We start from the raw sequence: 25961 nt of genomic DNA, 5'->3' as shown, positions 1-25961 counted from the left end.
CTTATGATTCTCAGGAAAACATCTGAGATGGGAGAATGGTTATGACTTCCACCCATTTAACTGGTGAGGAGACAGAGGCTCCGAGAGGATCGGTGAGCAGAGTGACTGAGACGTTGGCCTCTGACAGGTCTGGGTTTTAACCCTGCCTTCCCTGCTTCTTGGCTGCAGGTAAGGGCTGTCGCCTCTCTAGTCTTCATTTTTTTCTCGTCTTTACAATGGAGGTGAAACATCGACCTCCTGGGACTGCGGTAAAGACTAAATATAAAAAGGGGTGTGCAAAGGGACTTCTCTGGAGGTCCAGTGGTTAAGACTCCTCGCTTCCAATGCAGTGGTCTCGGGCTTGATCCCTCGTCGGGAACTAAGATCCCACATGCAGCGTGGTGCAGCCAAGAAAATGAAACGTTTATTTTAAAAAAAGGATGCGTAAGACTTTAGGTTGGCACTGGGCATACAGTCATGACTAAAAACAAAACTAAAGCAGGTTTTTTTGTTTAGTTTTTTTTTTGGCTGCTCTGGGTCTTCCATGCTCTGCTCAGGCTTTCTCCGGTTGCAGTGAGCAGGGCATACTGTCCAGCTGTGGTACAAAGGGTTGTGGAACAAGGGCTCTAGAGCATGTGCGCTTCAGGGATTGTGGCTCCTGGGCTCTAGAGCACTGGCTCAGAAGTTGCGGTGCGTGGGCTTAACTGCTCCGAGGCACGTGGGATCTTCCTGGACCAGGGATCAAACCCTTGTCTCCTGCACTGGCAGGCGGATTCTTTACCACCGAGCTACCAGGGAAGCCCCCGAGGCAGGGATTCTTAAGGAAAGAGGCACCCCTTGCCCAGAAGGGGGTTGCTTTTGGTTGTCACAATGAAGGCGGGGACATCAGTGGCACTGACTAAGTGGCAGCTTCACAGATGAAATACCCTCAGACGCCCCTCATCCCATGCCGACAGCAGCCCTATTTAAAAACACTGGCACGCTCACAGCTCCTCTGCTGTTTCCTCTGCAAATAAGGTCCCTTTCCTTACAGTCCAGGGTTTCTCCAGCCCAGCACCACTCACGTCTTATGCAGGATAATCTGTTGTTGTGGGGCGGCTGTTCTGTGCCCTGGAGGATGCCTGGCCTACACTTGAGGCCACTGGCACCTTGCACACCGACGGCCAAACACCACTGCAGACACAGCTGAGCGTCCCCCAGTGGGCACAAACGCCCCTGGTGAGCACTTGTTGCTGATGCTGGTTAGTTTAGTTGCTCAGTCATGTCAGACTCTTTTGCGACCCCATGGACAGCAGCCCGCCAGGCTCCTCTGTCCATTGGATTCTCCCGGCAAGAATATTGGAGAGGGTTGCCACTTCCTTCTCCAGGGCATCCTCCCAACCCAGGGATCGAATCCCTATCTCTAAGCCACCAGCAAAGCCCCGGTGACCACTTGTACTAGAGATAAACAGAGGCATCCTGAGGATGTAGCCCTTTTCAGTTCTCTGGGTGAGGGAGGGAACTCTGCAGGGAGGAGGTGGGTACCCGGCTGTAACGCCCACACCATCTCAGCCCCAAGTCTGACTGCAGCGGCAGAAACCCAAAGTAAGAGACCCCCATCGTGGAAGTCTGAGTCAATGTGGGAATTTTTTGGGGGGAGGAAACAAGAATGACACACGGGCTCCCTTGCCTGGTACATAAAGATTACATTCTCCTGCGGTCACTGCGTCTTTGCGACTACCCCACGGGCCCTCGATTTAAGGCAGAAGTGAGCTTGCTTCCTGATCACGAAACAGCTGCTCTCTGGTGTCGCTCACATTTTTCTCTCCCCTGCCCCGCACCCCAGTACTTAAAGAAAAAGAAGAGAAAAGAATGAATTTTAAACTGCTTAGGTAAAAGGCAGTGAATACAAAGCATTATTTATTCCCTGCTTGGATGCACGGCGCTTAGAAAGAAACACGTGGAACGACTGATATTACAGAGAAAAGGAGACTCTTCAGGGGAGAAGGGAAAACACACACACATTCCTCTGCACTTCAGTTGAGCAGAGGGAGGAAGGAAAAAAAAAAAAAGCCACCGTAATTGATCGGAGTGCCTGGTTCTGCTCCAGGCTCAAGGCTGCATCCAGCCCAGCTTTGCGGGCTGGCAGCTGGGAGCCCGGGAGTGGTAACCTCGCTAATTCAATAAATGAACTCTGACAAGCCTAAATGGTTGTTTGGATGGATCCTCTCTCATCCTCCCCACCCTCGCTGCCCAAAAACCTCCAATAAAATAAATTACACAAAACGTGAGACACAATCTGAGTCTTTTACGGCCGTCTTCTCTAGCGGGAGTCGGAAAACATGCTATGGATTCCGGACGCTGCCGGGCTGAGAGCTGGGCTTGGCTGCCTTGGGGCCTCGAGTGGCGGGGGTGGCCTCCCTTCTCTGCTTTTCTGTTTGCTTTTTCTCCCCTTGGCGCCCTGGTCCCCCTGGTCCCTGGCTGGGGCGGGGGCGAGATGGGCTGGGATGTTATTCGGCACGCTGCCATCGGTGTCTTCAGCCAATCGGAGGCGATGGCAGCTGCCTGCACCTTGCTGACAGCTGCTGTCAAAACACTCTCACGACCGGCGGCTCGATAATAACTCGAAAATGAGATACAAATGAGTGACTTCGTGAGCGGGGACGCGCCGCTGTCCTCTCCCACCCTGCGGGCTTCTGGGTGCGGCGGGGAACGGTCAGGGACGCTAGCGATATGAGCGCTGGCCCGGGAGGAGGAGAGATGGGCTAAGGAAAAAACCCCAAACCACCAAGATGTGGAAGACAGTCCCCATTCTGTTCCCCTTAAAGGGGGTCCCACAGGATTTCAGAACGGGTCCACCATCCTTCCCCAAAGGGAATGCTGCCCACTCCAAGATGTGGCTGGATGTGCCGGTGGTGGTGGGGTTCTTTTCTGTCCACCCGTCCAGGGAGGCTGAGTCGGAAGCCCCAGGGAGAGAGCCGGGGAAGGGGAGGCTCCTTCCCGGGATGCCTCACACCCCCGCCCCCCGCCCCCCGCCCCCTCGCATCACCATCTGCTGGGCTGTGTTTTTATTTATCAAGCCAACTCTTTCCTTCAAACTTAGGCTGTTACTCCCCTGGGGAAGCCAACAGGAGCACAGCTTGTATAGAAAAGCACAAATAAGCCCCAGGGAATACAAAGTGTGTGGTCAGCACTTCCCTGTGTTCCCTAGGATTGAGGGGGCTTAGAAAGGATCTGAAACTCCCTTCTCATTGGCTGGGACCAGCCCTCGCCTGGGATCTAAGGCAGGGCTGGGATCCTCCAGGTGGGAGAGGAGGCAGAGGCCATAACACTCATTCACTTGAGAATACGGAACGCCTCTGAAAATTCCAGAGTACATGCCACACTCTGGAGGCCCTTAGAAATCCACTGTGACTTTTTTTTTTAACCATTCTGGGTTGAGCTTGGCTATATTCAGAGAAGCTGAGGTGACGGCTCAGGCTGGGGTGAAATATTAAAAAAAAGCGCTTTTGCGAACAAGCCGTTGAAGGGACTTTATTTAAATTCAAGGTAGGCAGAGAATAATTGTCCTAGGGAAGTGCAATCATGCTGCCTGGATTAAAACCTCTTCCACATGACTCGCTCTCTTTCTTCCCACTCATTTCTCTGCAGAAAGCCTTTATTCCCCCGTCCATGTGTCGGGTAAACATTTAGCTTACTCCGTTGTGTGTGCGACAATGCGCGTCTTGAATAACCCCGTCTGTGTCACCCGTGCCTACTTTAAAGAGTAAACTCCCATAAAGAAAGGATCAGCCCGGTGTAACTTACTCTGTGAGCTGAGCCATTATAGGAAGCTTTTAAGTGCCGCACTCGGAAGGACAAGAGGCTCTCAACGTCCCGTGAATAGGTGAGGAGCCTGTTTGGGGGCCACGTCAAACCTCACCTAGAGAGCCGGGGAAAGGACGCAGACTAGAACTCGGGCTTGGCTTGGTTCTGCCACTTAACCAGCCACGAGACCCCAGGCGAGGCACTTAACCCCGCTGACCCGCTGTCTCCTCATGTGCAAGATGGTGATATTAATACCTGCCCTGACTACAGAGCCGAATGAAAGAGGACGCGGGAAGGCGCCCGCCAAGCCAGCTGTTGTGTCTTGTGGTGGGGAGGGGGCAGTTTTCTTTGGCTTGTTTTCCAAAGGCTCTGGAATGAGGTGACTTTTCTAATCAGAAGAGAGAATTTTAAAAAGAGTAAAACTCTGTCTTGGGGCTTTCCCTGGTGGTCCCGCGGTTAAGACTCCGAGCTGCCCATGCAGGGGGCCCCAGCTTGATCCCTGGTTGGGGAACCGGGATTCCCCATGCCATAACTAAAGATCCCGCATACCACAACTAAGACCCAGTGCAGCCAAAATAACAACAACTTTGCCTTACTAATAACAGAGAAAGAGGCAATAGAGTTTGGATATGAAAGAGTTTTGAAATTCTGTACAGTGTTGAGCAGGAAAAAAAAAAGAAAACCCCACTAAAGTGGTATATTTTCCTGGCTCTACTGAATGCAAATAGATTTTTTTTTTTTTTTAAGGGTTGGCTTTGGAGTTCAAGGGCAACAGGGAACAGAGATGGGGAAGAGAGAAAGCTAGGAGCCACTCAGAGGATCTATGACAAGTGAACTGGGTCTTGAGTTTGACCAGAATATTTCAAGAAACATCTTCCACCTTCCTGGCCCCTGAAACTCAGAGCAATGGATAGCCATCTTCTTCTGTCTTATTTTGAAGAACTACTTTTCCTTCTGAATCTAAAGTGACCTTCATGCTCATATAGGCAATCTGCCGGACGCACAGTAATGCAGAAATGGAAATAAGAAGTGACAATACACCCGCCAACAGCGACTGTTATTCTGGAGCGCTTCCTTCCTGTCTTTTTCTACCCATGCTTACTTGGAGATCACACTGTACCCTATTTGGATTCTTGCTTCTTTCACTTAATTGCTGGACAAAAGCGTTTCCCCTCTCGTCTGCGTTCTTTATGAACGCTGTTGATGTCTCTCTGGCATTTCATTCAAAAATTTACTCACCCATCCTCTCTCACTGCTGGGTATTAACAGTGTCTCCAGTTTCTCGCTGCCGTGAACAACCCTTCATGGCAGAGCCCCGGGTAGCAAGCTTGTCCCTCAGTTCAGTTCAGTCGCTCAGTCGTGTCCAACTCTTTGCGACCCCATGAATCGCAGCATGCCAGGCCTCCCTGTCCATCACCAACTCCCAGAGTTCACTCAGACTTGCGTTCATCAAGTCAGTGATGCCATCCAGCCATCTCATCCTCTGTCGTCCCCTTCTCCTCCTGCCTCCAATCCCTCCCAGCATCAGAGTCTTTTCCAAGGGGTCAACTCTTCACATGAGGTGGCCAAAGTACTGGAGCTTCAGCTTTAGCATCATTCCTTCCAAAGAAATCCCAGGGCTGATCTCCTTTAGAATGGACTGGTTGGATCTCCTTGCAGTTCAAGGGACTCTCAAGAGTCTTCTCCAACACCACAGTTAAAAAGCATCAATTCTTTGGCGCTCAGCCTTCTTCACAGTCCAACTCTCACATCCATACATGACCACAGGAAAAACCATCCCTACCTCTGATCATTTCTTTAGGATAAAACTCTTGAAACATAATCTCCAGATCAAAAGGTATGAACATTTCCATACTGTGCTATCCGGTATGGCAGCCACCACCACATGTGACTACTTCAAATTGAGAGGAAAAACATTTGCTATTAAGGGTCAACTAAACAACACTGAGATTCAGTTCCTCAGCTGCACAGGCCGTGTTTCAGGGGCTCAATGGCCACATGGAGCTGATGGTCACTGGAGTGGACCCATTTCCATGGTTGCAGAGAGTTCTACAGGACCATGCTGCCCTCAGAATGCACCACACACTCACAGCACGGGCAGGTGCATTAATAAGCTCGGCACTGGGCCTCCTGACCTGGCACCATCTTCCTTCTTTCATCCCCCGCTTTCTAGCCCTTTCTCTCCACTTAAACTTGAGACCTCTCAAGACGCCTCAGTGATTCATGTTATCCCACAGGGCAGATGAGATAAGACTCCATGAAAGTGAAAGTGAAGTTGCTCAGTTGTGTCCGACTCTTTGTGACCCCATGGACTGTCCTCCGTCCATGGGATTTTCCAGGCAAGAGTACTGGAGTGGGGTGCCACTGCCTTCTCCAGGGGATCTTCCCGACCCAGGAATCGAACCCGGGTCTCCCGCATTGCAGGCAGACACTCAGGCAGACGCCTGAGCCACCAGGGAAGACTCCATGAATATAACTCAAAGTTGTCTTGTGCTCATTTTAACGTTTTGTGTAAACTCTGTATTCTATTCCAGAACAGGGCTGTAAATTTGTGCAAAAACATAAATAAATTAAAAAAAAAATTCATCTTGCCAGTCCCGTGGTCTTTACAGGGCTAGACGATAGCTTAAGAATTAGCAGGCGCTGGTGCTTTTTCCCCTTTTTGCTTTGACTGCTACAGAGCTCAGACTTGAGTATCCCTTTACTGAAGGACTCCCCAGTATGGGAACTGTAGTATAATTTTCTTACATTTCTTCAGTGACTGAACTAAGGTCTTACTCCTTCTGCAAATGGATGAGGAATCTACTTGTAAACAGAGAGGAAAAGACAAGGTCCCTTTACAGATTCCTAGGCAAGCCGCTGGCACTCTGAAATTCCTTCAGCTCTCAGAGATTCGTTTTCCCCCAAACAGGAAGAAACTGCACATCTATTCCTTCAAATGAGTGAAGGTCTGGGCTGTGACAAAGGCCAGTGGCGTCTGACCGCAGAGTCCAGACTCTGGCTGACAGGGCTCTGCAGAAGCTCAAGTGGGACACGCCTACTGGGACGATGTTAAAGGCCAAGCTGGGGGCCACCACCCCCAGGTGTCCCTGAGCTTTCCGATGCTGGACAAGGACTGTCTCTTTCTCTAAGCCTGCTTTTCTGGCCAGAGGACAAGGCCTGTCACAGGGGACAGGTGCACAATGAGAGTCACTCAGGCCAGCAGCCAGGATGCCCTGTGAACTAAGGTTTCTACCAGCGTGCAGTGATAACTGATATCTACAATGATGACCCAGGGTCCTGCGGGCCCCAATCATCAAACATTCAATTACGCTCCACGGAGTTCCAACATGATTCTATTCTAATTCCTTGGAAATTGGCCATCTATGCTATCAGTGGTAATTCTCCATTTACCTGAATGATGGGAGTGCCTGGCAGCCCCATTGGGTTGGAGGGAGTTACACATCAGTCTGTAAATGATGACTGAGCAGGCTGCTGGGGGGAGGAAATTCAGCCTGGGCTGGGGAGTCAGAAGGGGCTTTGCCACCTCCTGGCTGTGACTGTCTCTACTCTAAACTCCACTGTCCTCATCTGTAAAATGGGCTGCATGATTCCCACGGAGTAAAGCGATGACACAGCACATTGAGAAGAACAAGGCAGAGCTACAGGGACTAAGTTGGAAGGATCGCCAAGGTACACTTAGGAGGGAAAAACTCTTCACGATACATGAAACGCGGCACCGTTTTGGTCTAAATGGACCAATGCAATTGTGTATGCTGTCTTTAGGTTCACACATATATAGAATGCACGAGAAAAGACCTAGAAGAGGGGATAGGGGTAGGGGTGGGTGGGTGGCCAAATGGATCATGTAAATTTCTCTGGGGTGGCAATGGTTAAACGTTTGGCTTTCAAGCTTTCTTTCAACAAGGAAAACATATTTCACTTTTAGTTGTGCAACTAATTTTTTTTTTAAAGGAAAAAAATTAATAAAAAGGGAGATCAGAAACATGAGTGCATGGAACTGATGGTTGCATGGAAGGTATTCAATCAAGGATGAACAATTACTTAGGCTGAACTAAGTAAAAATGTTGTTTTTGCCAGTCAAAACTGACCTATTGGCATGCTCATAGAGTTTAACCCTGTATCTGCACGCTAAGGTGTACCCCCAGTCGTGCCAGATGGTCAGAGGTGGCTAGGAGGAAGAGAATTTAAAAAAAACACAGCAAACCAATTCAGTGGAAGGACGGATGCCGAAGCTGAAACTCCAATACTCTGGCCACCTGATGCAAAGAGCTGACTCATCAGAAAAGACCCTGATGCTGGGAAAGATTGAGGGCAGGAGGAGAAGGGGTCAACAGAGGATGAGATGGTTGGATGGCATCACTGACTCAACAGACATGAGTTTGAGCAAACTCCAGGAAACAGTGAAGGACAGGGAAGCCTGGCCCACTACAGTCCATGGGGTTACAAAGAGTCAGACACGACTTAGTGATTTAACAGCAACACCACCACCACCAAACCACACACACAAAATGCTGGGCCCTGGGTTCACACACCTTCCCTGCAGGGTGCTATGTTCGCCTGTCCCAGGGCAGGGAAAGCTGCTGTGGGAGCTCTGGGGATTCCACAACCAGAGGAGCATGGACAATTCAAAGGCTTAGGGTGTCAAGGCCATCCTCTGCACAAGTCAGGCAGTCAAGGCCACTCCCTCTCCCCCACCCCGGAGTTGAGACCTCAGGTACCAGCCTTTGCCAAGAACCCTGTGAGGCACATGGACACTCAAGTGAATGCATGTCCTTCTAAAGACTTTCATGTTTTGGACGCTTCACGATACCCCTTTGAGATGACTGTGGGCAGACCAGGGTTTTAAAAAAAATCTCAGCTAGGAAGTCAATGTCCTGAAATGCATTTTACAAGTGAGCAGAGGTGGAGTGAAGGGAGGCAGAAAGGGAAGCTTAGCCATCGAGGACACCAATCCCACACGTGCAACCCATGAAGAGCTGAGAAGAAATGGAAGTGTGGGGCCGGCACAGCCTTTCTGGTTAAATTATAATAAAACAATCTCCCTTCTTTATCGAGCTGTGACTTGTACCAAACAGCAGGCCACAGCTTCCCAAACGCTCTTGGTTCATGCCTGGTGTCCTTGACACTTCAGTAATTTTCTCATGGCATTCCTAGGTCAAAAGAGACACCTAATAGTTTGGTTATAACAGTTTGGGCTTCCCTGATGGCTCAACAGGTAAAGAATCTGCCTGCAATGCAGAAGACACAGGAGATGCAGGTTCAATCCCTGGGTCAGGAAGATCCCCTGGAAGAGGAAACGGCAACCCACTCCAGTATTCTTGCATGGGAAATCCCATGGACAGAGGAGCCTGGCAGGTTCCAGTCCACAGGGTCACCAAGAGTCAGATATGACTGAGCACTGAAAGAGATGGGAATACCAGACCACCTGACCTGCCTCTTGAGAAACCTGTATGCAGATCAGGAAGCAAGTTAGAACTGGACGTGGAACAACAGACTGGTTCCAAATAGGAAAAGGAGTACATCAAGGCTGTATATTGTCACCCTGCTTATTTAACTTGTATGCAGAGTACATCATGAGAAACGCTGGGCTGGATGAAGCACAAGCTGGAATCAAGATTGCTGGGAGAAATATCAATCACCTCAGATATGCAGATGACACCACCCTTATGGCAGAAAGTGAAGAAGAATTAAAGAGCCTCTTGATGAAAGTGAAAAAGGAGAGTGAAAAAGTTGGCTTAAAACTCAACATTCAGAAAACTAAGATCATGGCATCCGGTCCCATTACTTCATGGGAAATAGATGGGGAAACAGTGGCTGACTTTATTTTTCTGGGCTCCAAAATCACTGCAGATTGTGACTGCAGGCATGAAATTAAAAGACTCTTACCAATGACCAACCTATATAGCATATTAAAAAGCAGAGACATTACTTTGTCAACAAAGGTCCATCTAGTCAAGGCTATGGTTTTTCCAGTGGTCATGTATGGATGTGAGAGTTGGACTATAAAGAAAGCTGAACACCAAAGAATTGATGCTTTGAACTGTGGTGTTGGAGAAGACTCTTGAGAGTCCCTTGGACTGCAAGGAGATCCAACCAGTCCATCCTAAAGGAGATCAGTCCTGGGTGTTCATTGGAAGGACTGATGCTGAAACTGCAATACTTTGGCCACCTGATGTGAAGAGTTGACTCATTGGAAAAGACTTGGATGCTGGGAAAGATTGAGGGCAGGAGGAGAAGGGGACGACAGAGGATAAGATGGTTGGATGGCATCACCGACTCAATGGACATGGTTTGGGTAGACTCTGGGAGTTGGTGATGAACAGGGAGGCCTGGTGTGTTGCAGTTCATGGGGTCGCAAAGAGTCGGACACAAATGAGTGACTGAACTGAACCAAACTGAGGACGTTATAACAGCTTAACAGTCTAAACCATTAATGTGCCTTTTGCTTAATCATTCAGTCATGTCCGACTCTTTCTGACCCCATGGTCTGTAGCCTGCCAAGCTCCTCTGTCCATGGGGATTCTCCAGGCAAGAATACTGGAGGGAGTTGCGATTTCCTCCTCCAGGGGATCTTCCCAACCCAGGGATCAAACCCAGGTCTCTCACATTGCAGGTGGATTCTTAACTGTCTAGCCACCAGGGAAGCCCATAAACCATTAACAGGTGTAAACAACTGAAGCTGCAGTTGGCACCATGACGGATGATGTAGCTGTGTTTTTCTTGAAAGGCCCAGTGCATCGCTGAGGTCACTGAGGCACCCTGAAGAGCCTCAGGGCACAGTTTGGGAAGCACGCCACTTTCACTTTCATCCCCTCACTGAATCCTCACAATAACCCTGATAGGTGTGTACTATGGTCTCCATTCTACAGATGCAGACACTGAGAGGTGGGTATTTAAATGACTTGTTCAAGTCTGACAGCTGCTGATGAAGGGGCCAACAGTGAAACTGCAATCTGATGGACTCCCAGGGTTGCCACATACAGTGGTACAGGTTGAATACTGCACAATTCTGGAAGTGCCACAGGCTACAGTGTGTGGTACTCTGAATTATGAAGCTAACGGGTGGTGATGGATTTAGCACAAGCCTCCAGCTCTGACAGCCCCTGTGTTGAGCAGTCTCTTGCTTTAATTTTAACATCTACAATTGTCTTGGCCCCCATCTTCTCCCAACAAATTCGGAGTGGGGAGGGCAAGCTACAGAGCTCCAAAAGCTTCCCTGAACTCTGTATGACCAAGTAAGTGACTCCTTTTGCACGAACTGCATAAAAAAACAGTACCATTTCAACTGTAAGCGGGCTCGCTAGAGAAAAAGACCTACAGGTCTAAGTGGACCCCACAAGTGCCTTGGACCTGAAATTTGTACTATGGTAAGAGCCTACTTAATAGAACTGGGTTTCTCATTGTGAGGTCTGCTGCCTCTCAGTTCGACTTGGGGACATGTACGAGGGTAGGGGCAGGGATATGGGCAAGATTAGCTACTTTGTAGGATAATTAAAAAATCTTCTGTTTGTATTCAGAAAATGTAATTTGTTTTAAATTAATTTTTATTGGGGTATAGTTGCTTTACAACGTTGTGTTCATTTCCACTGTACAGCAAAGTGAACCAGCTATATGTTTACATATATCCCCTCTTTTTTGGATTCCCTTCCCGTTTAGGTCACCATCCAGTGTTGAGCAGAGTTCCCGGCGCTGTACAGCAGGTTCTCAATGGTTCTCTATTTCACACGTATGTATACATGTCAATCCCAATCTCCCAATCCATCCCACTCCGTAGGTTTTAATATGTGCATACATATGTGAATTATAACAGTGCTAGGGAGAGTCCTGGTACTAGAGTACTAACCTCAAAAGACCTGTACCGGGGTGGACAGTACTTGGGGTAAGAACAGATGCTGTTTCGTGCTGAACTTATCTTTACATGCCCCAACTTGCAACAAGAAAACGATTAGCCGGAAGGAACAATGAAACACTTCTCTGTCCTCAAGTCAACAAGAAACTGGTTGTCCTATTCATTGATGTTTTCAGTGATACTATAATCCTAACTTTTAAGTGATGGAGATAGCTTTACAGAATCACTGAGCGATGCTGCCTGAAAAGGGACGTCTGATGACTGGCTGAGATTCTGGTAAGAGAGGTCTGATTATGCTGCACTGGCAAATAAACCCTTCCCCTCCTGCCCATACTTACGCAAACAAGCATCCTCCACATTAGTACGACTGACAGAAAAGTAGGGAAACCGACTACAGATCTGGACCTGCGGCAACATCTTCCTAATATTAAAACCCACATTCTAAATTTGGTTTCCACAAAACAACATCATCCATCACACTAAAAAAAAATGTTGTTAATTTGAATGTTATTGATTTTGAATTCTGTTTGTATTTAATGTGGAAATGTGTTTGATTATATGGTCCTAAGAGAACCATAAGTGTTAAGTTGTTGGTTGATGCTGGGGTTTACATTTGTACACAGTTGAATAACATCATAATAAAAATATGTGCATCACTGCTGTGCGGGGAAGGGCCATGAGATTTTTCTTTTAAAAGAAGGGCTGTTTATATATTTCTCAAGTTTGAGAAACAAGGCCATAGCCCGTGATTTTACAAAATGCTCCTTTAGAATGTAAAACCTTTCTGGAGACCTTCGTGCTGTAAAGCTCCCTCACTTCTGAGTATCCTTGCGGAGGAGCAGAAAGATAAGGTAAATCTTCTAAGAGCGTGCAGGAGGGCTGGGAATAAGCAGTGCCCTCCCAGTGTACTATGGGAGTTCTGGGTACCAGATACAGCATTCTCTGGACTGGAGAAGGGCCAAGCGCTTCACCAATAGCATTGACCTTGTCCTTATGGCAAACTGGAAACAGCTGTTAATCCTGCCATTCTACAGAGATGAACGGACTTCCCTGGTGGCTCAGAAGGAAGGAATCCGCCTGCAATGTGGGAGACAATGCAAGAGATTTGGGTTCGATCCCTGGGTCAGGAAGATCCCCTGGAGGAGGGCATGGCAACCCACTCCAGTATTCTTGCCTGGAGGATCCTATGGACAGAGGAGCCTGGTGGGCTACAGCCAGTTGGACACGACTGAAGTGACTTAGCACACACCCATGAACAGAGATGAACACTGAGCCCTAGAGAAGCTGAGTCACCAGACCAACCATGTGTATGACCTGCCCTCTGCCATGAGGGTTCTAATGGAGTGAACCCTGGATCCACTTCTCCCTAAACCAAGATAGTCCCTTCCCTTTCGGGAGTTCACGTTGGTTTCTGTAACCTAGCATCTGGCACAGTCCCTGCCTCATGAGAGACGCTTTGTAAATATTTGCTAAACCCACAAGTTATTTCTTAACTAAAAAGCAGGGTGGCAGGACTCCCTTTCCATGGAAAGCTCCGAGACAGGAAAGGATTCAGAAGCTGCTCTTATTCTGAGGCATCCCAAGATTTCCTGGGGCTCCCTCCCCACTGCCGTTCAGCGTCAGGGTGCAGGAGACACGGAGCACAATTACCCGAGGCAACAATGAGCCAACTGCCGCCCTCCTGCAAACCCAGACAAAGCGCCGAGACCTTGTAACTGAAAAGGCACTGAACGTGGGGCGAAGAGGTGGGGGCTGGCTGCGGCGGGCGGGAGCCGTGCACAGAGCCTCCTTCCCGCCCCCCCCCCCCCCCCCGCAATTGCATGGCTCTCCCCAGGGAGCCCCATTCCACTGTCGGGGCTTCGTCACCCTACTCTGGAATGAGTCTAGGCATGGAGAGACAGGAAATATCAGCTGCGCTGGAAGACCAGATCCACAGAATGGCAAAGGAAGGTAGAGAACAACCACAGGAAGAAACAGCCTCTCAACTTCTCAGCTCATTCTTATTTTTTTAGAGAGGAGAGAGAAGCAGGCTTTCACACAGGCCAGGGTTTGGAACTGCACTACCACTCAGTCCGGCAGATGGAAATGTAAGAGCTCCAGCGACGGGTGAAAAACACCATATTCTTTGGTGGATACCTGCAGCTGCTTGCCTATCACAGGTGCCACACCCGTGGCAGACATCGCTAGTCAATTACAGTGCCGTTTCCTGCAGAGCCCAGGCAGCCTCACAATCCTCTGAGACCGAACTCCAGCAGCCACGACCAACGGGTTTGCGCTGGCTCCCAAGAGGAGGAAGCCCTCTGCTCTGCTGGTCTCGCCCAACCCCATCACTGAGTCACTCAATAAACACACTCTCCGAGAAGTCACCAAGTGCCCAAGGTTATGGAGCGGGTGCTGGCGGAGCTGAGCCAGAATTCTCCCGACTCCCTGGCCGGGCGTTCTCACTTGGAAAATCACACTGGCTCCCTTCCAAGCTCACGGCTGGCTTCTGATGACTGGGGGGCAAGGACGGTGTGGAAAAGGAGAACTCAGGTGACCCGAGTACCCCTTGTGGGCAAGTGCCGCAGTCACTTTTATAGCCTCTGACCGCCCCTGAGTAGACGTATTATTGGTAGAGAGGGAACAGGGTCACTAAAAAAACAAACAGAAGCAGAGTCTGGTGTGGATTTTCTGCAAAGCAGGCCTCTGAAGTGAAGAGAGTATCGCCCAGCTCACGTCAACCAGATCCCTCGGGGCTCCCTGCAGGACTAACGACCTGGAGATGGATCTGCAGATGGACAAGAGCCTAAGGAACCTACCTGCTGGTTCCCCAGCTCTCCGAAAAGGGTGCAAAAACACGTAACCTGTTCACTCACAATGCAAACAACTGAAGCTTACTATTTTTCCGTAGCCAAGTTCATGTGTAAACCTGGTGGGTCAGATGGTATAGAACCCGCCTACAATACATGAGACCTGGGTTCGATTCCTGGGCTGGGAAGATACCCTGGAAAAGAGCATGGCCACCCACTCATGTTTTCTTGCCTGGAGAATCTCATGGACAGAGGCGCCCGGCGGCCTACAGTCCATAGGGTCGCAGAGAGTCGGACATGACTGAAGCAACTTAGCACATCACGAAGGACTTTGGTGGTGGTCCAGGGGCTAATACTCCACGCTCCCAAATACCAGTTTTACATGTATCCATGTGTGTGAATATTCTGTTCTGTGCAATTTTATCACATGTAGACTCGTCTGCCCACACAAGACACAGAGCTGGCCCATCACAGGATCCTTCCCTTCTTGCCTACCCAATCCCAGGCCACCGGCCATCTGCTCTCCACCTCTGTCATGCAGTCATTTGAAGAACGTTACAGCAATGGGATCAGGCAGTGTGTCCTCTGGGGATAAGCTCTTCCACTCAGGGTAGTTCTCTAGAGATTCATCTGGATTGCTGCCTGTGCGATAGTCTATGTATTCGTTTTTGGCTGCTCTGGGTCTTCAGGGCTGTGTGGGCTTTTCTCGAGCTGCGGTGTGTGGACTTCTCATTGCGGTGGCTTCTGCTGCAGAACACGAGCTCGAGGGCACGCAGGCTTCAGAGGCTGCGGCTCCTGGGCTCCGGCAGCTGTGGCGCAAGGGCTTAGCTGCTCCACGGCATATGCAGTCTTCCTGGACTAGGGATCGAACCCGTGTCTCCTGTATTAGCAGGCAGATTCTTTACCACTGAGTTATCAGGGAAGCCCGATCTGTTCTTTGAAACAAAAAATCACTAACTAATTAATTTGGGGGCGGTGGCGGCACTGGGTCTCCGTTGCTGTGCACAGGCTTCCTCTACTGTGGGGACTGAGGCCACTCTCTAGTCACGCTGCGCGGGCTTCTCCCTGCGGTGGCTTCTCTTGGTGCAGAGCACGGGATCTAGAGCTCGGGCGCGGTTGCCCAGAGGCAGATGGAATCCTCCCGGACCAAAGGTTGACCTCGTGTCCCCTGCCTTGGCAGGCAGATTCTTAACCACTGGGACACCAGGGCATCTTGGTTTGTTTCTTTTTACTGCTGAATCATATTCCATCGTCCAAATGCATCGCAGTTTAACCACGTGCCCACTGAAGTATGCATGAAACAGGTATGGACTTGTGTGTGCCTCTTCCTCCCTTCCTTCCAACAGCTTATCGAGATGCAATTCACATACCATACAATTCGCCCAAAGTGTACAATTCCACAGCTTTTAGTGTGTTCAGAGTTGTGCAACTATCACCGCAGCCATTTTAGAAAATTTCATCACCTTTCATATCCCTTTGCCGTCACCCACAATCTCTGCCCATCCCCAAACCACCATTAATTTACTTCCTTTCTCGGTGTGCCTCTTCTGGACGTTGATTATAAATGAAATCATGTGATACGGGGTCTTTCGTGTCTGGCTTCTTTCGCTTAACATGTTGGTTTTGATTTCACCCATGGTGTCACAGCCAACAGCACTGCATTCCTATTTATGGCAGAGTAACATTTCAGTGTGGAGACAGACTACATTTGGTTTATCCACTCATCAGTGGTTAGACATGTGTACACTTTTTTTTCTTTTTTGGCGGGGCTGCGTGGCTTGCGGGATTTTAGTTCCCTGATCGGGGATTGAACCCGGGCCCTTGGCAGTGAAAGTGTGAATTTGCAAGCACTGGACCACCACGGGAGTCTTGCGTGTAGGTTTCTGTATGAACACACATTTCCATTTCTCTGGTACAGATGCTCAAGAGTGCAGTTGCCGAGTCGCGTGATAAGTGTCTGTCTCATTCGTCTAAAACTGTCCACACACTTTTCCAGGAGAGCTGAACCATTTTACATCCCCCCGGCAACATGTTTGATTCAGTTTCTCCGCATCCTCGCTGGCCTTTTGTGTTACTCTTATTTTGTTCTTTTAGCCGTGCTGACCGGCGTGTGTATTTGCTTGGTTTTCCCCTGAGCAGAAATAAGATGCCCAGTAACATGTGCTGAGAGTCTTGCCCTGCGGTCTCCTCCAATCAGTTATAGCCTGGTTAGTTCATGCCTCTCCCCTCTGTTCCAAGGGCCCCTTGCAGTAAAAGCTGGAGCTGAGATGTGGTCACCCCACAGGCGGGGCTGGGTGGGACCTCTGGGATTGGACCCTGTAAGGGTGTTGAGCTGTGTTCTACAGCTGGCTTGTGGAGTCCACTCAAAACCCTGGGTCTCTTTCAAGATAAAAAGGGGTCAGGCAAGGACTCCTGCATTCTGCCTCTGGGACAGTCCCTCAGTGGGAGGACAGATCCCTCTGTATTTGTTGTTGTTGTTGTTACTGCCTCCTAACTGTCATCACCTTCCCAGGTGGGCCCATCATGTCCTTAGAATGCAGTGATCCCAGGGACAGAAGCAGGTGGGCCCATCATGTCCTTAGAATGCAGTGATCCCAGGGACAGAAGCAGGTGGGCCCATCATGTCCTTAGAATGCAGTGATCCCAGGGACAGAAGCAGGCCCTTTGAATGAAATGGGCACAGTATCCAGCTTGCAGTGAGCACACGTTAAGTATTTGTAGACTGGCCTTGACAAGCATCACGGACATGGAAAATCACTGGCATAGTATAACGACTTAATAGATATAAGCTACGTGGATACATGGGGGCTTTCCTGGTGGCTCAGTAGTAATGAACTCACCTGCCAATGCAGGAGATGAGGATTTAATCTCTGGGTCGGGAAGATCCCCTCGAGAAGGAAATGGTAACCCATTCCAGTATTCTTCCCTGGGAAATCCCATGGACAGAGGAGCCTGGCAGGCTGTAGTCCATGGGGTCGCAAAGAGTCGGACGCGACTGAGTGAATGAGATGAGCACATGAGACAAGCAGCATCTCTGTCCCCTGACTCTGTAAAGGGAAAGGCGGCAGTGAAAGAGAGTGACTGGGAGCACGGATCCGACTCTGCCACTTGCTTGGGGTTTTATGGCCGCACAGCCATCTGCCTCATCAGCGGCCGTTCCCCAGGCTTGTGGGGGGAGGAACAGATGAAATCGTGAGCACAAAGGCACTTCAGGCCCCGGCAGGGCCTGCTGGTAAAGGCTGTGCGAACACCCAACTGTTGTCAACAGCCCTCCCTCTCATGGCAGAGAGCAGGCTGGTGAGGGATACTGAAACAGCGATGCTGCTGCTACAGCTGATACCACGCAGCTAAGGGGCGGCCCCAAACCCCCAAACACATGCACACGCGTGGACAGGCCAACTGAGCAGCGCTCTCTGGCTCCTGTTACGTGTGCTGTATCATGGGCGAGGAAGCGGCGGGTGTGCGGAGTGGGGCTCGTCCTCCCTTGGACCACCCTGCCCCCAGACCATCCAGTTTGCTGCTCAGGACCGAAATACAGGGGTCATCCTTGACTCCCATTTGCATCGTAGTCCTCATTAAAGCCATCAGCACGACTCTGAAAGCACACCCCCATACACATCTGGCACCCCACTTCCACGGCTGACACCTGGTCCCAGCCACTGTCACCTCTAGGCAAGCCGACTACAGAAACCGCTCGAGTCTCCTCACAAGATCGTTCACAGATGTAAGTCAGATCCCACCACTCCCTCTGCTCAGAACCTCCAGCTGCTGAGGAATAAAACACACAGACCTGAAGAGCACGGGGGCCAAGAACGGCCGAGGCCGTCACAAGGAACAAAGACACCGCGGAGCAAGCTATTACAAAGTCACAGTAATTAAGACTGGGGGTATTGGCACAAGGGGAGACAAATAGACCCGCGGAACAGATTAGAGAGTCCAGAAACAGCCCCTCACATACGCGGTCACCTGATTTATGACAAAATCAATACTGCAGAGCAGAGGGGAAAGAATGGCCTTTGCAATAAATGATGCTGGGCCGACTGAATATCCATGTGGGGGAAAAAAATGTCCCTTGATCTCTACCTCACGCCATACACAAAAATCAATTCCAGATGGATTGCATAACTACGAAGGGTCAAAGATTTCAGAGGAAAACATAGGAGGCCGTCTTCGTGAGCTTGGAGGAGGCACCAATTTCTTAAACAGGACCCAGAAAGTTCTAACCAAGAAGGGGAAGAAATGACAAATCGACAATGTTTGAAATTAAGAAACTCAGTTCATCCAGGGATACCGCTAAGCTACCCACAGAATGGGAGAGGAAGGGCACACAATCCTACGTCCACCAAAGGACTGGAATCCAGAATATGCATAATTATGTAAAAAGTAACTAAGAAAATAATTTAAAAAATCAAACAACCCAATTTAAAAAAAATGGGCAAAAGATTTGAATAGACATTCCACAAGGGTATATTCAAGCTGGAGTTCCAATGCTTTGGCCACCTGAAGTGAAGAGCCAACTCACAGGAAAAGACTCTGATGCTGGGAAAGATTCAAGGCAGGACAAGAGGGAGGCAGAGGATGAGACGGTTGGAGGGTGTCACCAAGTCAATGGACATGAGTGTGAGCAAACTTTGGGACATGGTGAAGGACAGGGAAGCCTGGTGCACTGCAGTCCATGGGGTCATAGAATCAGACGTGACTTAGCAACTGAACAACAACGTAATCAAATCACCATAAAAGTATGAAAAGGGATTTGATTTCCTTAGCCATCAGGGAAGCACAAATTAAAATCATGTGATGATGCTACTATATACGCACCAGATATGCCTAAAAAGAGAAAGACAGACACTATCAAGCGTTGGCGAGGTCCGTGGGCAGCTGGAAGTGGAACCTGATAGAATTGATTTGGAAACCATCTGAGTAATGTTTACTGAAGCTGACATATGCTCACCCATGACCCAGCAACTCCACTCTGATGGGTACACCCTACAGAAAAACACGCACACGGCTACCGACATACACAAGAATGTTCCCAGGAGCATTTGTTATTCAAATAAGACAAAACACCGCAGACCACACAGTCATTGAGTCCAACTGTCCCACTCTTGTGGGGACGCTGCTAGCTCGGGAGGCCGTGTACATATAGGTGGGGCCAGGGGTACATGGGAATGGTCTAAACCTGCCTCTCAATTTGGCTGTAAACCAAAAACTGCTCATAAAAAAACAGTCCTATAACAAAGCAAGCACACAAACAAAAAAGCTCAGCAAAGTGGAGAAGCAGAGAAACCCTGATGAAAAAAACGGCGTGGGTGCGGTTTGCAGAAATGGACACTGCAATTCCTTGAGCTGAGCCCTCACATCCTGTCTTCAGAGGGGTCAGCAGGGCTCTAGCATTACCTGTCACGTTTGTCTTTTTTACAAGAGGGGGAAGAAAAAACTACTTTCCGTGTATTATTAAAACTAGAAGACAGAAACAAAGCCCCTTAGGGCATGCCCCGTCTCCCCGCAGGCCGCACGATCTCCTTAGTCCAGAGGTCAGCAAACTTTCCCCGTGAAGGGCTGGATGGTCAGTATTCCATAACCTTGTGGACCCTGCCTTGGTCACCTGACGCTGCTGCAGCTGAGAGCAGCTGTGGATGAAACAATGAACGGGCATGGCCAGGTCTCATCAGTGGATGCAGAGCCTTCTTCTCAGGGTCGCTCTGCAGGGAGATGACAGGGGTGCGTGGAGGGGGAACCTGGGGACAGCTGTGCCCTCCTCACCCCACTCCCTTTGGAACCTGGCTGAGGGTTTTCTCCCCACCCTGCCTTCAGGACTGGTCCAGGCTGGCTCTCTCGAACCGCCTGAGCTGTTTTTTGCAGGGCTTCTTCCTAGTGAAGGGGAAGTGGCCCCAGGCATCTTCCCAGGAGTCTGTGGAGAGCAGATGACAGGGCTCGAAGCTTCTGGAAAAGTACTGCGGACCACCAGGAGTTAAACCGGCAGTGACCCCGCCCTTGGGCAAGGGGAGACGGGGGTTGGGGGGAGCGCCAGAGAGGAACTCGGTGGGCCAGCTGTGTTGGGCCTTCCCACCATGGTCCCGGTCGTGGTCACCGCATCACTGCAAGAGGAAATGAGGAGGAGAGGGGGCCGGGGACGGATGGACGCCGTCCACAAAGCGGGCGATGCAAGCCAAGTAATTAGGGCCTCTAGACACCTGTTGTGAGCTCACCCATTCACACCCCTGGCAGGTGGTGCACACCTCTGAGGAAGGGAAAAAACCGCTCAGATGAAAAAGCGTCCATCTGCAGCCTGGGGCCGAAGGCCCAGCCTGCCCGAGGAGGTGGCTGCATCTCTGCCACCTGACATCCTGACCTCAGGGGAGGTGAGGGAGGGGGCGTCTAGAGTGAGAGCCACCCGGCTGTGCCGCTGCAGAGCTGTGTGACCCTGGGCAAACTCCTTAACCTCTCTGCGTCTCATGCCCTGTCTTTGTCAGATCCCACAGAGGAAGGCTTTGCAGTTAAATCCAGGTGCTCAGCACACATTTGCTGGGAACCATCTACAGACCAGGAGCCTGTGGCCTCCACAGTGAACCACAGACCAACCCCAGAGCCAACCCAGAGAGCAGCGGGGACGCCCGCTTGACAGGAGACAGGGGTTCGATCCCTGGTCTGGGAGCGACTCTCATGCCACAGAGCAACGAAGCCCATGGGCCACAACTATCAGCCCGGTGAGCTAGAGCCCAGAAACCACAACTACTGAGCCCACGTGGCCTAGAGCTCACGCTCCACAGGAGAAGCCACCACAGCAAGAAGCCCATGCACCGTGACTCGAGAAGAGCCCTTGGCTCTCCACAATTACAGAAAAGCCAGTCAAAAATAAAATAAATAAAAAATTTTAAAAAATGGACATACTGCAGAAAACTTCCAAGGATTTGGCACTGCTGTCAAAGACACAGGCTCTGTCTTGAGTCAGCCCTGCCTTGGGTTCCCAGCCTGAAGCCACCAGCTTTGTGCTGTTTAATAACCACAGTGAACACTGATTAACTACCCGCTCCATACCCGGCGCTGTATTAAGTGCCCCACATGCATAATCTCACTTAATCCTTTTAACAGCCCTCGAGGCAGCCACGTGGTGAGGGAGCCGGGTGCCAGCCCGAGCCTTTGACGACCCAGTGGTAGGACTCTAGGCTCCGGAGCTGGCTTCTTTACTGGAGACAATGACGACAAGCATTCTGCAGGGCTGTAAAGAGCCAAAGCACTTCAGCCCACAGTGCCTGGCGCAGAGGTCTGGCTCCGAAAGTGTGCTTCGTGATAGGGATAAACACTAGTGATTATTACTGTGGCATCGTTATCAAAAATTGCAGCACACGTTACCAGCAGTATGAGGACTGCTATTTCATGCCGAGGGAAACTGACGTCCAGAAAGGGGGCAACAGAGAGGCACCTGGGAAGTACTACTCCACTTACTTTTTAATTTTTTTTTTTTTTGATGTGAATCATTTAAAAAATCTCTATTGAACTTGTTATAATATTGCTTCTGTTGTTTATCTTCTGGTTTTTAGGCCTTGAGGCATGTGGCATCTCAACTTCCTGACTGAACCACACCCCTCTGCCCTGGAAGGGGAAGTCTTTACTTTTTAAATTTTTTTTTTTTTGATGTGAACCATTTAAAAAAAATCTCTATTGAACTTGTTACAATATTGCTTCTGTTGTTTATCTTCTAGTTTTTAGGCCTTGAGGCATGTGGCATCTCAGCTTCCTGACTGAACCACACCCCTCTGCACTAGAAGGGGAAGTCTTAACCACTGAACCACCAGGGAGGTCCCACCTCCCTGACTTTTCTAAAGGGGGAGCCTTGAATTGGCCCAGAGGACAATCCTGCGGAGGCGTGATCTGCAGGGCCTTTGGGCACCCGTCAGGCTAGGTTTCAGAGGCTGGGGTCTGGTGCAGCGAAGCCCAGATGGAAGGCTGGTGGCCTCCAGGAAATGCCCAGGCCAACACTGCCTCCGCCATGAAGCTGCTGCCCCCAGCTCACAGGCAGGGTCCCCCCGGGCACTGGGGAAGGCAGGGGAGCTGCTGCCTCTCAACAGGTGGTCTCAAGAACCAGACTACACTCTCCCACGGCCCTGCACTCCAGCTTGCACCCCTTGAGTGTGTCACTGTCCGTCACTGTCACTTTCTTTCCTGGTCCCTCATGAACAGGAGCCCATCTCTCCTGACACGGCTCTGCGCCCAGCACCTAGCGCAGTGCCTGGCACAAACGACACACCCTCACAGGATGGCAGTTCTACTAAAATGATCTGGGGGATGGTAACTTCTTCAAGACCCAAGAGAAGGATTAAGGAGGTGCGGTTCATGGTTCAAGGCCCAGAGAGGTGCGGGTCCAAGCCAGGGCTCTGGGTCAGACCAAGGACACCCCACTTTCAGCTCAGCCGTGTGGTCCTGGGCTGGAAACCTCATCTCTCTAGGTCTCCAGTGTCCCTCTGGGTACAGAAGGGATAACAGCACCCCTCCTTTGCAGCACTGCTCTGCTGCTTAAAAAAAAAGATAACAGCACAGGAAAGCATGGTGCGGAGCCCAACACGCGGTGAGCGGTGATCACACCTGGTAGGATAAGCCCACAAAACTTGCCCATCAAAATGGACTGGACGGGTTCCCTTGAACCTTGACATCTCCCCCTGCCTCTGACCCTTGCGGGCTGCTGGCTTTGTCTGAAACTGGGTCTGGTTTCCTGGCCCAGCTTGTCTCTCTAAGAAGACTCACAGCGACCCCTGCTGCCCACGCTTGGAATGGTCTCAAACTCCCGGCTGGGACACACAAAGCCAGGCTCCAAGAAAGCTCTGGGTTTTCAGGGGCTGATGAAAACTACTGCCGGGAATGGCAGGAAGAAGAGATGCCACGTGTAATGATGTTCGGGGAGGGACACTAATTCCCTGTCTTCTCAAAACAAACATAAAACGCGAGACCAGACAGCACTTTTCATTCTCCATCTCGGTCTTTTGTTTCCCTGGATCAGTGTCATTCTCAGACTGCAGAAGCAAGCGAAACTGTCATTTCGGCGATATGCGATTCTTGATCCACATGTACAATCCTGGTTTGATCTGGCAGTTCTTTAAATTGGACTCCTCAAAAAGCAGGAGCTCGTTGAAACCAGCAGCCGCGAGAGGCTCAGGGTACGTACCTTCTTGGGATGGCAAGCTCACTCTTCTTGACTCGTCTCCCCAGATGCCGGGAGATGGAAAACAGTCCCCCCTATTGTGACTCCACCTTACCAGAAACTATAACTAAGACCCTACTACTCAGAAACCGACAGGGCCAGCATCTTTGTGTCGGCACCACGCTGACCATGTCTGTTAACGAACGGCACGCCAGTGTGTGATTTAGATCGTGGGAAGGAAGACAGGAGTTTTTAAAGGAAATCCCTCAAGTGGCTTCCCATTCTTTAAACCACTGAGTAAAAGCAAAGAGAGTAGATTTCACACAATGATGATACATCCTTTCTAGTCTCCAAAATCTAGGACTTCTATCTTCCATCCACAGCTTACCTGGCAAGAAGCTAATGGGTAACCCTAACGGGGACTTACCTCTCCCGATCCTTGTGCCAGAACTGGACAAATGTGGGATAAACAAACAAGGTCTAACACACAGAATCCTAAATGCCCCCCCCACCCCCACCCCCAATGTGCAGGCCAAGGAGCTACAGGTTCCCAGAACACTCTAAGTTTGCAGCCAGGCTTCCACAGTCTGCTAGGCTGGGGCCAACATTGTCTGCCCTTAGGTTCTGAGAGCTTAGTGGCTTCTTTGCCGTGCTGCGTGGCACACACCTGGAGAGCATGCTTGCTTTAACTGTTTCCCCCTTAGGCCCTTTCCCTAAAGACACTTCATCCAGGGCTTGGTACTGGGTGGCAGCTAACTTACCTGAACCAACTGGTGCAATGTTCCAGCACAGGGTTGCAAACCTGTGGCCCCGGGCTCTATCTAGCCCATGCACAGACTTTGTCCTACACGCACTGTTTTTAGAAAGTGAATTAGTTGCCAATTTATTCTCCCTAAGGATCCAGATTGCCAGTTTCTCTTTCAAAACCTGAGAGAAGCACCTGAGACCCCTGGATATCCGCTGGCCTCCAGCCCGTCAGTCCCCACCTGCCAGCTCTGCCCGGCTGTTTCCTGCCCAGCCTCTGAGAGACCTCTGAGTGTTGATTCCTGTGTTAGCAGCTGCCGATGGACTACATAATGTAGGTATGCGATCTCCCCTTATTTCAAAAGGGGATTTCCACAGACAGCAATGTAGACCAGGGGTCCCCAATCCCGGCAGGATATCGGAATCCCCTGGGGTGCTCTGACCCCAAGACCAGTGTCTGGGCTCCACCCCCAACAAAAGGAATGTAACTTTCTGGGGGCAGAGTCTGAGCAAAGGTGCGTTTATCAAAGTCACCAGGTGACTGACATATGCAGAGACGGCAGTGGACTGCCGGCTTAAACCAAAGGGTGACTTGGGTGGCAGGATTTCGGGCCCATCGAGGGAGGAGCTGGGCTTCAGTCTGCCTGGTTCTTGCCCCTCCTGTAGGTCACCAGTGTGGATAGAGAAAAACTGATCATCCCATTTGCACACCTTTCTGCCCAGTGCTCTGAGAAAGCAGTGTTTGAGATTAAGGGAGACACATCATTGGTGGCGAGAACATGACCTTTGTGACGGCCTTCAGCGCACCATCGAGGACCCGAAGGCCCAGCCAGCTCCCACTCAGCACAGCCTTGCGTCTTACCTGAAGAGTTCTCGGATCTCGTGGCTGTCAGCCTGGAAGGGGATGTTCCGCACCAGGATCTTGGAGGTTGTCTGCTTTCTGGGCGCTTGTTTCTTCCGGGCGGCTGTCAGGGCTGGCCTGGAGGGTCGGGGGAAGGCTTCGGGTTATTTGGAACCTCGGCACAGCTGTTGCACTCTGCTGACTCCACCACCATCCCCCGCCACCAGCCCTGATGCTTTCGTCCCCTACTCAGGTGAGGGACTCACAGAGGCAGTGTGGATGCGGCTGAGAGGAAGGCGAAGGGAAGGGGGGCTCCCCTGGGTGGCATGCAGCCTAATTCTCGTCTCCCCGCTGCAGCTGTGGGTGCCCAGGTGACACATCCTACCTAGAGGGTGTCTGCTGCCCTTCATCTGGGACCAGCAGACACTTGAGGAAAGAACTCTGACGGGGGCAGCGGGGGGCAGTTTCTCCCCAAACCCAGTCTCCTGTGTATCTTTGCAGGTGCCCAGAGGGACTCTGGCTGCTCCCCAGGTCTTGTTGGAGACGTTTCATCACTGACCAGAAGCATAGCATACAGGGGCCTGGTGGTGGTGGTGGTGTAGTCGCTAAGTTGTGTCCAACTCTTCCGACCCCATGGACTGTAGCCTGCCAGGTCCTCTGTCTATGGGATTTTCCAGGCAAGGATACTGGAGTGGGTCGCCATTTCCTTCTCTAGGGAATCTTCTGGGCTCAGGAATCAACTCGGGACTCCTGCATTGCAGGTGGATTCTTTACCAAATGAGCTACGAGGGGCCTGAAGTAGCTTCTAACCATGGAGGCCGGCCAGGGCTGCGA

General features: G+C 50.5%; 1 protein-coding gene across 1 annotated transcript in view; it reads right to left on the bottom strand.

The window, feature by feature from the left end:
- RBM19 (RNA binding motif protein 19) overlaps positions 1-25961 on the bottom strand; it is a 121631-nt gene that overhangs the window by 58443 nt on the left and 37227 nt on the right. Inside the window, exon 21 of the mRNA XM_052654402.1 lies at positions 25149-25265. Within this exon, the coding sequence (XP_052510362.1) occupies positions 25149-25265 (117 nt within the window). The remainder of the gene's footprint in view (positions 1-25148; positions 25266-25961) is intronic.

The sequence above is a fragment of the Budorcas taxicolor genome, chromosome 17, assembly GCF_023091745.1.
Source record: "Budorcas taxicolor isolate Tak-1 chromosome 17, Takin1.1, whole genome shotgun sequence".
NCBI classification, from domain to species: domain Eukaryota; kingdom Metazoa; phylum Chordata; class Mammalia; order Artiodactyla; family Bovidae; genus Budorcas; species Budorcas taxicolor.
This window is presented reverse-complemented; position numbering and strand designations above follow the sequence as displayed.